This window comes from Ixodes scapularis, unplaced genomic scaffold (assembly GCF_016920785.2).
Source record: "Ixodes scapularis isolate PalLabHiFi unplaced genomic scaffold, ASM1692078v2 PGA_scaffold2__306_contigs__length_199485367, whole genome shotgun sequence".
Lineage (NCBI taxonomy): Eukaryota > Metazoa > Arthropoda > Arachnida > Ixodida > Ixodidae > Ixodes > Ixodes scapularis.
Genome location: NW_024609857.1, coordinates 153,222,389 through 153,237,965, shown reverse-complemented (window position 1 = coordinate 153,237,965; position 15,577 = coordinate 153,222,389). Strand labels below are relative to the sequence as shown.

General features: G+C 45.5%; 1 protein-coding gene across 1 annotated transcript in view; it reads right to left on the bottom strand.

Moving 5' to 3' along the window:
- Positions 1–1,002, bottom strand: part of LOC8023860 (lipase member M-like) — a 77,913-nt gene extending 76,911 nt beyond the window's left edge. Inside the window, exons 1-2 of the mRNA XM_040211490.1 lie at positions 988–1,002; positions 722–835 (exon numbers count right to left, since the gene is read on the bottom strand). Of these exons, the coding sequence (XP_040067424.1) occupies positions 722–835; positions 988–1,002 (129 nt within the window). The remainder of the gene's footprint in view (positions 1–721; positions 836–987) is intronic.
- Positions 1,003–15,577: the final 14,575 nt, after the last annotated feature.

Genomic DNA, 15,577 nt, shown 5'->3' with positions numbered 1-15,577 from the left:
CTAGTTGTTAGACTCAAATTTTGAAGATTTCTTTCGCTGAGTCTGTTTTCATAATTGCCTCGTGTGATATAACGTTTTATGATATAACATTGTTTGATCCAGGTCCGCAATTAAATTATACGTAGCTCGTTAGAATTGCGTTCGTTGACGGCATTGCCGTATGTAATATTCCTGAACGTATGCATAAGATATCTAGGGCACTGTTGAGAGGACGATAAGTCTTGGTCATGCAGATGCGCCCCTTGTTTTTATTAGTCCGATTTGCAGTTGGCGATCTGCATAAACAGAGCTCTGATTAGGTTATAAGTTCGTAAATAATCGAGAAAAAGAGTGACAAGGCAACTATCATATTTAATACATAGTTGGATTAAATTGTATACAGTCTTACTAGTTCCCCTGAACCGCTTTCCCTGTAACATTCGAACACTATTTATTTTTCCATTATGAGCGACGGGGGACACAGAGAAAAAAAAACTGGTTTTTATGCAGCTTGACAAGACCTCGGCATCCCTATAAACCAAGCATCTATACCGAGGTTAACAAAATTAGAAACTGTACATAACAGTGCGAACCTTTATATCATGTTAAGAATGCCATCCGTGATGAGTGAAATGGCATCCCTTCAATAGATGCGGTATTAATCAGAAATTCAGGAAGCGTATGGTACATTTTCTGACGTTCAAAGTTAGTGTGTGATCGAATGGAACAGGATATCACTCACCACATTCCTCAACGAATCCGGATCTACTAAACGAAGTTGGGACAAAGTGATTTCGGTCAAAAAAATAATGATTTTTGAACATATCAGAATTCCATGAGGTTGCATGATAACTTCCTGAGGAGGTTTAAGAGACAGTAGCACGGCAGGTAATGCTCCTCTTCAAAGTCGTACGATCCGACTGATATATACCACTAAGCGAGTGCACGTGTTTCTGCGTACATCTTCCGCCTACCAGCTGTGTGGGTCTCGTAACCCGCAGAACTAACCGCGTTCAAAGTCATTTAGGTCAACCTTCAGTCAAACTGAAACATCTATCTTGTGTATCCGCTATTATTTGGCATTGAATAAAATACTGGTAAGATATAGCACGAGGTCAAGAGGGTTCGTTGTGGGCTGAAGTATAATATTATATTGAAATATAAATTGTTTGAATGTCCTTGGGTATTGATATAGTGAAAGAAAAATATTTAGGAAATTACGTTCTCAGTATCTTTGAAAATATTAGATAAAATACAAATTATTTATTTTCGTTTGAGAAGCATTTTAGCGCTATAAAACCTAGCAATATAATAAAATCTTAATTGCATATTTAGAACTTTTTTATACCTGATTGTTGTGCGATCATGCCTTATACTAGATTAGTTCTCGGACTTAAAGATATGAGTGATTACACAAACACGGTATCAAAGGTTAGTCTTGACTATATATGTATATATATATATTCAGATTTCATTAGGATACAGGCAACAAGGTGCAGTCGTATTTTTTATTTTGATTCATATTTTTATATTTTGTGGTGCATGTTCCAAGGAGAAAAATACTTTTTATTTTAATGTCCTGCTATGTTTAGTTTCTGAGAAATAAAATCTAAAAGAAGGGGTAAAGGACGACGAGGTTTTGATGATTGTCACGTGTGGCACTTATGAATCACTCTCGATCTCAAATATTTAAAAGAGAGCGTCCACATTTTTTTTAGTGTGATACATATCCAAGTAGGTAAAACGACATTATAACTACTATTTATTATTCGTCACTCCAATCTTTGTAAAAATCTTAAACATGCCTCCACCAACTGTGACCTAAATTGCGGATTTTTTTTTAGTCGACTACGTTTAGTATCGTTTTTTTAAATAATACCACGTGTAGAACCTTTCATTGCCTTCCAAATTAAGCAAAGTTTATGTTTTTGTCATGTGCGAGTTTTGAGAAATAAATTATAAAACAGAGATTTTCACTTTTTGTTCAATTTCAGCACTCTGTATAAAAAAAAACTAAGAATAAAACATTTTAATTTTTTTTTTCTTTTTCTCTCCTCGCGTTTTTTTACACCCTTTTTTTTACCCGAATACATTTCGTTAGAGCTTTTCTGAATACATTCCGGTTTGCCTCGAATGCTTTCCGTTAGAGCTTTTCCGCTTACTCTCGCCCCCCGCTAAGCAGGCATATTCGGTACGGGCGACGAAAAAATTTAAAATGTTTCAACCTGCAAATAGTCAAAAAATAGGCGACAAACAAAACGAGAATGGGTGACGGTTACGTTTATGTCCTAAATGCATTCTATTGGCGTGGCGACGGCATAACAATGTTTTCGCCCATACTGGAAGTGACGATATTTCAAGATGGTGGCGCCCTTGCGGAAAAGGTCGATATGCACTGGTTTTGAGTTTTAAGCCCCTAAATATGCTAAAAAACAGCGAATACCGATAGTGGGTTTTGACGGTTGTCGTGTGTGGCGTTTTCGAACCGCTGGAATTCCGTGGTGGCAGGGTTTTCCTGCTCTAACTGTTTACAAACATCGTGCGTGGTTGTACTCTGCATGCTTCTAGCTGAAACAAGGATAAGGCAAATCAAGTGGTTTCTACTTACCGTTGAAATGGCAGCTATACGGTGATGCTTTAAGCCACTGGCCAGTTTGATATATTTCTGGGTGAGCACATCAAGCGCCATGTAAACAAGGACTAAGATTCCTCATTATACCAGTCAAGAGCCATTTTTGATGAATTTATTCAGTATATGGCAGAAGGTGTGAAGGACTGTCTTGTTGACCATGTGAAGTGTGAAAAGCAGTATTCTTGATGGTTAAACGGTTCCATAGCTTAATCAGGCTTATCAGTTGTCACTCATTAGCGATACATTTTAAATTTAAAAAAAAAATATTATGTAATCTTCTGCAGTCTTGTATGTTTCAGATACGGCGATGTCTCTTTAGACGATTGATAAAGTCTCGAGTGGCAACTGCAAGGGCAGGTCTTACAACAATGTGAGCTTTCTATTTATTAAAATGAAATGTTAAATGAATCGCCGCAGGCATTTTTTAAGTCAAAAAGTGTTGAAACTAACTAAGCAGATTATTTGGTTCACGTTGGCCCCAACGTTATGAACCATGGGCAGGTCGCCGCCATTTATTTTAAATTTAACGAAGCCTTTTACTTGCGCATCATGACCTATTAATGCCTAAGCTATCACAATACGGGTTATGTTCGCTGCCTATATAACCAGATTTCGGAAAATAAAAATTTCAGCTGTGTTAGAGACTTTTTAGTGTTGTGTCGTTTACCCACAGTCTCGGGTTTTTTTCAACCATGTGCAACCATATGTTCGCAGCTCTGTTTGTGGGTTCAGATATATCTTTGCGGGCACTTCATGAACGTTTGCGTTAAAGGTATGTTGTCGAGATCATACATATTATTATCCGCCATTCCACAAGGCTTCATTTTAGTAGCTTTCCTGTTTAAAAGGTTTGTTAATACTGTCTCTTTTTGAGTTAAACGCTCAAATTTTCTTCTGTTCCCTGATGATATTTAGATCTTCAAATATATCAAATGGCATGCTGAGTGCGAGCTGCTGCACGAGGACATAGCTGGTATTTCGTTATGGCGTCGTCAAAAGAAAAAAACAACAACAAAGACATATATCTGAAAAGTAGAAAAAAAAACAAAAAAAAACTTCCTATCGTTTCATCACACACAAAAAAAAATCGTTCAGCAGTTCCACTTTCGTGAAGAAGGAAGACCAGCGGAGCTCTACTCGATACACTGTGAGCTTCTTCGTCGTCGTCTGCTTTTCGCGCTGTTTCTTATAGTCGGTTACAAGTTAAGAAGGTAGTAGAAGCCCCTCCCCGTAGGCGTGATGCGCCCGCTTCAGACGCCTCCGCAGTCGAGAAGATAGTTCGCTGAAAACGCCCCTTCTACTTCAATGGATGGATATTGACTACAGACAGACCTTGTAGCGGGCGGCAGCTTGCGCCACCTAGCCGAGGCAAATTACTCGCTCCGGAAGGTTGACGTAAAAAGAAGGCTTCAGTGCAACGAAAATTGTAACTTTTATAAGTAATACATATATGGTTGTTGGTTTTAGCTTGATAACCTTCCTACTCGAATTAGGTACATTCCGTGTAATTTCTGCGTTTGTTAAAAAAAACCTGCGTTTCGGGTTTTGAAAGTTTCTGCGATTCGCGTTTTAACAATGCCGAAGTCGCCGTTTTCCGTTATGAATCCCAACGTGGAGACAGCGGAATGCGATTCCTCCGACTCTTCTTCGTCAAGAGAGTCTGGTGCAGCCTCGCCGCCTACGCCAAGGCGCCTCTACAAGAAGCATAAGAGCGGCGATGTCCTCAACCGAGCTGCACGGCAGCTGATAATGAACGCGTACGTTCAGGTGCGACACGAACCGCCCGCCAAGCCCGGCCAGCCCGGCCTCACTGTGGAGGAGTCCTGCATCAAAGTCAGCAAGCTGCTTGGCGTTGGTGTACGCACCGTCCTCGAGATTAGGAAGCAGGCGAAAGAAACCGAGGGACAAGTTGTGACACCTTCTCGGAAGCGCCCAGCAAGTGAAGGCAAGAGGCGGCGCAAAGTCTGGTACGGCGAGTTCACGTTGTGCTCGCTAAGATCGTGCGTCCACCGTTTCTTTCGACGGAACGAGGTCCCCACGGTCAAGAAGATAACGGCCGAATTCTGCGCGAGCACTGAACTTCCCTCGTTGAAGGCTTGGACTGTGCGTCGCCTTCTCCACGACATCGGATTCGAGCATGACAAGAGGGAACGAAACTCCCGGTTGATTGAACGAGAGGACATAGTCGCCTGGCAGCAGAAGTACCTGCATGAGATCGCACGTCACCGACAAGATGGTCGGAAGATCTTCTACTTGGACGAGACGTGAGTGACGGCAGGGACACTGTCTCAAAGGTGTGGGTAGACACGACAGTGGCCTCGTCTCACGACGCCTTCATGCGTGGTCTCTCGACTGGCCTCAAGCAGCCATCGGGGAAGGGCCAGCGTCTTATTGTCATCCACATCGGCAGCGATGAAGGCTTCGTCGACGGCTGCCTGGACGTGTTCCGTGGACAAAAAACCGGTGATTACCACGAGGAGATGGATGGCGCCCGCTTCGAGAAGTGGTTCGACGGTGTCCTCGACAAACTGCCGACAGGAAGCGTTATCGTCATGGACAACGCTTCTTACCATTCACGGCGGTTGGAAGCAGTGCCGACGACGAGTTCCCGGAAGGACGACATCCGACAGTGGCTGACGTCTAAGAAAATTTCATGGGACCCCAAGATGGTGAAGAAGCAGCTGCTCGACATTGTGGCCTTGGCCACAATGTCGAGCAGCTGCTTCTTCACCACCTTGGGGTCCCATGAAATTTTGAGCCACAGCACCTAAAGTATCGTGTGGACACTGCTGCCGAGACAGCTGGCTGCACTGTGGTCAGGCTCCCACCGTATCACTGCGAGTTCAACCCCATTGAACTGATATGGGCGCAGATCAAGAACGGCGTTGCTGCCCGAAACACGACGTTCAAGATTGTCGACGTGGGGAGAGTCCTCAACGAAGAAGTTGACAAGGTCACCACTGACAACTGGATTAATGCTGTCATTCACGTTATTGACATTGAAGCAACGTTCCGACGAGGCGGTGCCACAAGTGCCCACATCCAGCCCATCGTCATCCAGCTGGATGGAGAGGACACCCCATCCGAGAGTGACCTGTCTGGTGTCGAGCCCCTTGACGAAGCTTAAGGCCACCATTATGGAGAAAGCGTGGAACATCTCGGAACACAAAACGGTCCTTTTAAGGACCACTTATTTGCTTTAAGATCGGATTGTTGTTCTTGACCACCACTAACCTCCCGTGTCTAATGTTGTCATGCTTCTCTGCTCGTTGCCGAATAGCATTTCGATATGCAGCCACCAGACAAACTTTTTATTTTTGTTGTGATAATGTCTAAGCTGGTCTATACATTGCACTGTGCCATAAATCACCAGTATAGATTTCAACTTCAACAAAAGAAAAGTTTGCAGCCCATGTACGGCAAAGACATCAGATGCCATATTGACCCTTCCCGCTGTCTAAAGATCTTTGCTACGCAGCAAATGGAATTTTGATTGCAAATAAGCTCTTTTTTGTCTAAGAAAAACGACACAACATATCAATGCCAGTGCTCTGCTTTAAAGCATAAATGGGACGTCTGTGGCCATTTACATGACTGAGGCTTCTGGGAATAACAAAGCCGTGTGTTAGCACAGTGGAGAGCGAAATCGCAGTACCAGTACTCTGTTTCTAAGTCTAAAGGGAACGCCTATGGTCATTCACATGACCGAGGCCCCTCTGGAAACAACAATAATGTGAGTCAGCACATTGGGAAGCTAACTCTTAATGCCAATGACCTGTTTTGAAGCATAAACTGGACGTCAGTGGCCATTCACATGACCGAGGCCACTCTGGGAATAACAATAACGTGCATCAGCGCTGCGGGGAGCTAACTCTAACTGCTAATGACCTGGTTCGAAGCATAAACTGGACGTCAGTGGCCATCCACACGACTGAGGCCACTCTGAGAATAACAATAACGTGCATCAGCGCTGCGGGCACCTAACTCTAACTGCCAGTGACCTGTTTCGAAGCATAAACTGGACGTCAGTGGCCATCCACACGTCCGAGGCCACTCTGAGAATAACAATAACGAGCATCAGCGCTGCGGGCAGCTAACTCTAACTGCCAGTGACCTGTTTCGAAGCATAAACTGGACGTTAGTGGCCATCCACACGTCCAAGGCCACTCTGAGAATAACAATAATGTGCATCAGCGCTGCGGGCAGCTAACTCTAACTGCCAGTGACCTGTTTCGAAGCATAATCTGGATTCCAGTGGCCATCCACACGTCCGAGGCCACTCTGAGAATAACAATAACGTGCATCAGCGCTGCGGGCAGCTAACTCTAACTGCCGATGACCTGTTTCGAAGCATAAACTGGACGTCGGTGGCCATTCACACGGCCGAGGCCCCTCTGAGAATAACAATAACGAGCATCAGCGCTGCTGGCAGCTAACTCTAACTGCCAATGACCTGTTTCGAAGCATAAACTGGACGTCAGTGGCCATCCACACGACCGAGGCCTCTCTGAGAATAACAATAACGTTTGTCAGCACTGTGTGCAGCTAACTCTAACTGCTAATGATCTCGTTTCAAAACATAAACAGGACGTCTGTGGCCATTCACACGACTGAGGCTACCCTGGGAATAACAATACCTTGTGTTAGCACAGTGGAGAGTAAAATACGAGTGCTAGTACTTCGTTTCGAAGCTGAGTAGACGCCTCGAAAGTTCCCTTGAAGTCGACGGCCATTATGACTGTTGGGTCGCACTTTGGCAGTTGGCCAACACCTCGTGGTGGATGAGGAGCAGGCTGCCCTGTGCGCCGAAGTGCGGTCTGAAGTAGTGCGGCATAGATTTCCTGAATTTAAGAGGTGCCATTGTACTCGCTTGAAATATATCGTAAAAACAGCAATAATTGCGTGACATGAGAAAACGTCGGCTACTACATTGATGAAGGATTGGTGAGAGGACGGAGATCTGGGGAATGCCAATGCCAGTAACTGGGCCTAGCTCAAGCTTGATATTGTCCGTCTTGCAGAAACGCTGTGATGAAGTGAAGCGGTCTTCCATAGAGACCTCAGTTTTGAGCCTCCCGGACTAGTGCAATGTACAGGATTAAATCTAACGCTTTCAAAGCTGATAAGAACCACAATGCACAGATTGCAGCCAGACTTGTTGCCAAGGGCAGAGTTGTGAAGTACCAAAAGGTTGTCTTGTCCAGTCCAGAACCATATCAAATTTGCCTTATGGCCCCTTATCCGATTCCGGGTCGTGAACTTTAACAGCAGAGGGGCGCGAAATTCATTTTCTTCTTTGTTTAGAGTGCATTTGTTCTGGCAATGAGTATCTAAAAATGATGCCTGCGATAGTGTTTAAGTAACGCGGCTCGGGAACAGGCTTTTTTTTCGCTGCCACTCATTTCATCAAATGACATTTCGCCGACAGTTTGTTTCAACGCTGCGACGCTTTATCAACAGATTGTTTCATCGACACTCGCTCATCGGCATATCTTGCTATGTTTCGTCGACAAGATCTTGGTTTGGTTAGGGGTGCGCTGCTTAGTTTGTGAGCAAGGGTACGGGTACATGCAGGGGGTAGGACCACCCTTACACGCTGCTGCGAAGCGGCATGTACGGGTGGGCTGGGTGGGTTCACATTTTTGTAATGAACTGCTGGAGACTGTCGCCGCAAAGCGTCGTGAACTGGGTCGGTCGGATAGTTTAATATGTGCTTCAGTGATAAACGCACAACAAAATGTTCCTACAGCGTGAAATTTTTGTGTCGATGAAACTTCAGAGCACAGTGTGGCAGTATCAATGAAACGAGTCGTAAAAGGTTGATGAAACGTGTCGATGAAACAACAGGGACCCTTCTTTCCAATGGTTCCATGGAGGCTCTGACAATGAGGACTGCAAGGTTGCCTACAAGAAGCTCAATGTTTTTACACGAGTCTGTCTTTGCCAAGGTAGACCAGAAAGACGATGGCAGATTCTGAAGAGCTCGTTCGCGGCTACGGCCTGGTATGATCCAGAGATAAACATACATCAGAAATGCAATTAGGCGGTTTGAGCTGTTGCTTGATTCAAACATTGTTGATTTTATTGTTATAAAGACAAATCATTCTGCCACCTGCATTCGGACCAAGATCAAGAGTATTCGGTATGTTTTCAATTCTTGATTTAAACAAATATTTCGCATATAAGAAAGCCACAATTCATGAAGCAGGAAACTGCCCTTACAATCAATTTTTATTGACCATACTTTTCATCTTTTACAAATTATTAAACCAACGCTGCGATCCAGTATTGTGGACACATTTTCCTTCTTAAGTAAATTGGAAAAATTGCTGCGTGTTTACCGGTAATACCTCAGGCCGCGACGCAAAGCGAGTGGAGGTACAGGCGTCACGTACCCGGGTTTCGAAGCATAAACATATGACTGACAGCGCCTCGAGAGCAAGCAGAATGTTCGGAAGCATTTGAGAGAACCGAATCTGCTTCCCTCATATTCTCTGGTATTTCTTCCAAAAGAAGACATCAGCCTCTTAACGTCCGAAACAATATCAATTAAATATTTGTAACATACGCATCACTGGCTTTATCATTTGTGTGCCACCTGTATGTAACAGCTCATTATTGCGAACGAGGGTGTACCCGCGGGTACTATCGCACTCATAGATTACCGTGCAGCCGATTGCGACGCGGAAACTTGACAAGGACGCCACGTTTCACAGATGAATGCATACTGCTTCGAAAGCGTCATTTCAGTAGACAGACTATTTATTAACGCCAGCCAAGGTACGGTCGAAATTGGGTAAAGACACTCACTGTGTTCGCGGTTCACTTATGCCCCTCCCGCACAGCCCACTACACTTATAAAGAAGAGTTTGGTGACCGCTGCATTTTAACGTCGCTCCACGGAAACCACTGCGAAGAAAAGCCGATGCCTTCACGATGTTGAGGCGCAACCCGAGGCAGAGAAGCAGACGGCGTTCGACGTATGTACGATGCTAGGCCTTACTCCCGCATCGAAATTTTCGATGGCAATGCTATCGGTGGATTCTCACGCTGTCGCGCAGAACCTATTGCGAATAAAAGTGGACGCGGTTACGACTTAGCGACGTATGCTCGGGTAAGTGAAAAACCGCATTAAAAACAGAATAATTGCTGCAAGATACTCGAGTCGTAGAAAATCTGCCCGGCAGCCATGTTGAAAATATTCATTTGCCAGAACAAGATTGGTTCGGGCAGGTCGTGACGTCACGGAAACAACGGGACGCGATTGGTGGCGGAGGAATACAAGATTCCCTTTGAGGTGCTTTTGCCGCTACCTTCTTGACTTGTAACCGACTATAGTATGAATTCCCACCAACGCGCCCAACTATCCATTCTTCTATTAAAGCTGGAAAAGTTGCCGCCATCTACGAGCGACGGCGGAAACCATACTGGTGGTGTGCTTGCCGCCGTCGCTTATAGAAGCGGGAGCTGTCGAGGTAGGTTTGTGTCAACATACACGGACACGATCACCGGGAACCTAGCCCTCAACAGCTCCGCTGTAAAACAAAAAAAAAAAAGCGTGCGAACCGAATATTACGTACATGAGTGTTGTGGTTGTGTGAATCAAACACGCGAGGAGGGGACTGAAACATCACTTTTTTAAGCCTCATTGTGGGCAAAGCCTTTAGCGCTCTTTTGAAGCGATATTTAAACAAGGCGAAAAACCTAGCAAAAATATCAATTAGTCTCGAAACAAAACATGACTGTTTCACAAAGAATTTAAAGTGGTCTAATCTTCAATAGTAATCTCGGTCAATACTGCAATTGCATTATGACCCTTAAAACAAATAACTAAAAAGCTTTTCCGCAGGTTTTAGTGAATTCGTCTAATTGCCATGACGATTATTCCCTCAGGTAATGCACACCGAGCCTGATAATACATAGGGAAGAGGGTGCTCCTCTCAATTTTAACTTTTATTTTTAGAAAATCTGTCCGAATGAAACGAGCAAACAACCTGTGTGTCACTGCAGCCTGTGCGCATTTTAGTGTGATGGTCGCCAAAAGGTATGCGCACCAGTAAATTTATTCAAACATTGGTTCACATGCTGACATATTTTTATTAATGCAAGGGCACATACATATTAAGACATCATATTTCAGTCGTAAAATAAACATTAATTGGACAAGAATGCATTGTTCTTCAACGTTGGGTAGTACCATCGTAAAGCAAAAGTATAAAAAAACAAAAGGAAGGTTACGAGGAGTTTCTTCTTTTTGCGTGGCTGTGGGCCAAGAGTTCTGAATGTTACTGTCGGTATTTGTCCATGACGCACATCATTTGTCGGTATACGATTGGTTCCGCATTAATGCCCCAAGCGAAGTCAAAGTGGGTGAACTGCTCCTCCGGCACTTGGTAATACTCCACCACATTGCTCAGCTCGTTTCGCAGGCGAGCCACATCCTTCTCTGTAGCAAACCTGTTGCCTTTGCTTCAGTAGAGCGCCACGGGAAGGTCAGCACGAGAAAGATCGTGATGTGGAGGTTTAAGCTGGGAGAAGAAAAGAAAAAAGAGATTTAGTTTGGGGCAGGTTTTGATCTTAAACCTACACCGCACCTCCCATATGCAGTTAAGAACATAACGCAGGTTTGTTGTTTTTAAAATCAGCCAACATTAATAAAATAGATTCACAGTTTCGTGTATTGCTGTCTAAAACTCACCGTTTATTTTAATCGGCGGATACTATAGGCGGAATCATCGACCTGCTGAGCTGATGATTAACTAAAACATGCATATCTTTACAGGGAGTATTGAAGTTACAGTTTCCAATGCAGTCTCTATTGGAGGCTTGATCATCGGAAAACTGTTGGAAAATGCAGCAGACTTCGCGATAGTAATCTATGAGACATTGAGTTTTTTTCTTCAGATCTCCAAAAAGAACTCGGGAAGCCCTATTCACTATGTAACATACAAAGTAACGTAGTTATTGCTGTCACATTGTCTTCACGTCAGGAAAGTGTACGTGATGGATGACCCAACCGCGCGCTGTTGGAATAACAACGATGCGCCAAAACGAGTGCGTTACTTCTCTACGCACCATTGTGGAGACAGCTTGTTACATACATTGCCACGCGCGTCGCTGAGTGAGCGCGTGCGTGACCGTATGGTTACCGTGTTTGACTGTCGCGCGAAAGGCCTAGGTTCGATTCCTGTTAGCAGACTGCCCTTTTATTTATTTTTTCAACTTGGCGTTCTCGTAAGTTCGAGAACATTCTCGTCTGATGGAGTTCTGAATGTTGTACGCGCCGAATGTTCTAGGCTGAATGTTCCAGAGACACACGCGGGTACAAAAGCTACTCCTCGTGGCGAGCCGCAGTCAGTCTCGCCCCAGCGTTCGGTTCTGCCACTACGCCTACTTCGACGCCCGCGACTTTTTTTTGTTTTCTTCTGTTCACTTCTTGTTTAGGGTAAAAGTTCGCGCCATTAAACGTTGTTAGTTTTCTCGGTTATCATTTGTTTCATCAACTCGTCATTCGTGATAATATGAATGGAAATTAACAATAGGGCAATAAAGCACATGCAAAAAATTGATCAATGAATATCGCGAGGCCTGTAGTGCGTTTGCTAAATGTTTCTATTTGCTTACCTTCTAATAATGAGCGTCTTTAATACTTTCACTACGACAAGATCACAAAGTCAATTTTAAAAAAAAAAAGTATCAACATGTCTTACTAATGTAGCGAATTGGGCGCGTTAGTAAACGTTGTACATGCTGAAAAGGCTCAAACAAAAAAGACGGAATAAAGAAACAAAAAATACATTACAAAGCTGTACTTTGTCAAACTGTCTGCAAGACGATATGACTTAATCTATTAACTACAGACCGTTACAGTTATAACTATATCTAACATAAAAGTAGCCTACTAAACATTCAGTGAAGACGGTATCTGTAAGGCGGTTACACCATTCTTCAAAGTGCAAATAAAAGCCTTGTGTTTATATAAGGTGTTCCAAGCGGACCTTCCACTGTAAAACGAGCCGGACAAATTAGCGCCGGCAGATAAAAAGCTCGAACTTCAACAGAATGTGCACTGTGCAGGTCAGTTTTACAACGCGAGCTACTAAGGTGCAATTTTTTTCCTGTAAAAAAGTGAAAGCCGCTTACAACTCCCTGTAACGCCAAATTAGAGCGCAGCTCTTGAGGAGGAGGAGGGAAGGGCACTGGGGGGGGGGGTTAAACTAACCAGGGGGGGTCACGTGACCTTGGGGGTCACGTGACCCCCAATGCCGATGATGTCATCACTGACGTCACTGATGACGTCATCAGTGACGATGACGATGCGGGTACCGATGACGTCATTAGTGACGTCACTGATGACTTCACCAGTGATGATGACGATGCGAATGTCGGTGACGTCATCAGTGACGTCGCTGATGACGTCATCAGTGATGTTGACGATGACGATGCGGATGTCGGTAACGTCATCAGTGATGATGACGATGACGATGCGGATGCCGGTGACGTCATCAGTGATGATGACGATGACGATGCGGATGCCGGTGACATCATAAGTGATGATGACGATGACGATGTGGATGCCGGTGACGACATCAGTGACGTCACTGATGACGTCATCAGTGATGATGACGATGACGCTCCGGATGTCGGTAACGTCATCAGTGATGATGACGATGACGATGCGGATGCCGCTGACGTCATCAGTGATGATGACGATGACGATGTGGATGCCGGTGACGACATCAGTGATGATGACGATGATGATGTGGATGGCGGTGACGTCATCAGTGATGATGACGATGACGATGTGGATGCCGGTGACGTCATCAGTGACGATGACGTCAGGGGGTCACGCGACATCGGCGGGGGTCACGTGACCTCGGAGGGTCACGTGACCTCGAGGAGGGGGTCACGTGACCTCAGGGGAGTCACGTAACTTCGGGGGGTCACGTGACCTCGGGGGGGGGGGGGGGTCACCGGGGTCACGTGACCTCGTGGGGGGCACGTGACCCCCCCCCCCCCCGAGGTCACGTGACCCCGGTGGGGGGCTCGCGCGGTGCATTATGGGACATTTCCCATGATGCAGCGGGGTCACGTGACCTCGGGGGGGGGGGGTCACGTGCCCCCCCCCCCCACGAGGTCACGTGACCCCGGTGGGGGGCTCGCGCGGTGCATTATGGGACATTTCCCATGATGCACCGCGCGGTTACGCCGACGGCGACGGCGACGCCGACAGCGACGCCGACGCCGCTCAAGCCGGAAACGGGCCCCTAAGAGCTGCGCTCTAAAAAAAGTAGAGTGAAAACATTCCGAAGTCAAGGCTGGGCGCGTTCGCAGACGACCGAGTTAGAAGTGCTCTTTATGTGTGGTGCCATCTCATCATGGGCACAGCCAGCAGAAATCAGAGTGCGTCGTCTGCTCGCTGGCTGCACCTATCCAGAGATGGCGCAACAAGCAAGTAGCGCAGCTAACCCGGTCGCGCGCAAACGCGTCCAATTATGACTTTAGCAAGCTTTAGCTCATTATTTGCAGGAGGAGAACTGCGCCTTGAAATTTCGAACGGTAAAGCTCACCTGCTCCGTGTAGATTCAGTGAACGTTTGAGCTTTCTATAGGCCTTTGCATCGCTTATCACCCGGGCGAAAAATGCTGAATCACTGAGTTATGTACGCATGCGCAGCGTCCGATATACCGCACAGCTGGTCAACAGCGCATGCTCAAAAGGTTTTCTACAGCCCAGCAGACAAAGATGGCAGCGAGCAGAAGGCGATTTTTGTGAAGGTCTTTATGTAGGCGCGATTCTACGGATAGTTTTACTGCAGAACGTAGGCTCAGGACACTTTAAATATATATACATCTACTCAAACCTCTGCAGTACGCCACTACGGTAGGGATGCTGTCGGCACTGCGCATACGCAGACGCGCCATTTTGCACAAAACTAGTTTCTGCGCACGTGTTATGCCCCACTCCTGGTGTGCGCAAATAGGGGCTTGTTTGTAAAAAGCCCGCTCGCCTGCAGACCAGCTCATGTTAACAAACAAAGCGAAGCACTCCTAGCAGCATGCCACCGACGCCGCGCATGCTCGATGGGGTTTGGGTAAGAAGTGCTGCGTCCCACATCAACAAACCATTGGAATGTAATTTTGTGCGCGTCGGTGTGAGCTCCCTGTTCTTTGTTTTGCGTTGGAATTGTTGATTCTATGTCTTTCTAGCAATGTCTTACAGCTTTAGTATCCTTAGCTAGATTAACAAGACTCGTTACACCGTAAGCAATAGGACGTCCGGCGAGTCATTCCGCGTGAACGACGCAGAATGGTCGCTAAATCCTGATTCACATGATGAGATTGCGCTCGCTAATTCCAGTTGTGACGTCGCACGGGTCGCGAAAGTTTGAGCAGTAGCTGCGACGCTTGACGCCGATATTTAAACTCGCAAGAAGAATCGGACCCAGTGAATCAGGCGAAAAAAGCATGCGATGATCAGTGGTAACAATGATCGAGATCTCACTGTATCTACTGTTTGCACCGAGCCTGCTTTCCAAAACAACCTTCAAGCATAAAGTATTTTGAGCCTTGCACTTACTCCTTACCTCGTCGTTAGGTCTACTAGGCGCTGTCGTTTGAACGAGCAGACGACAGTTGGAACCAGTTTGAAAGAGCACAAGATAGTTTCAAAGATCAGACGGCCGTTTGAACGTGAATATGCACTGAACGTGGTCCGCTGGTCATCCGGAAAATTCTACGTTTTTTTTTTTTTTTTTTTCCCGTTCATGTTGGAACAAAACAAATGAATCGGACAACCATAAATATTCGTAAATTCAAGCCAAGGTGCTTCCTGCACAAGCAATCCTGGTCCGACGGTGTCTCATTTCTCTTTTCACGGCACCTATCCACGTTCTCGGAAGAACCGAGCAATCATATAACATATGAAAACTGATCTTCACCTTCCTCGGCTCTTTTGGTACAGCCC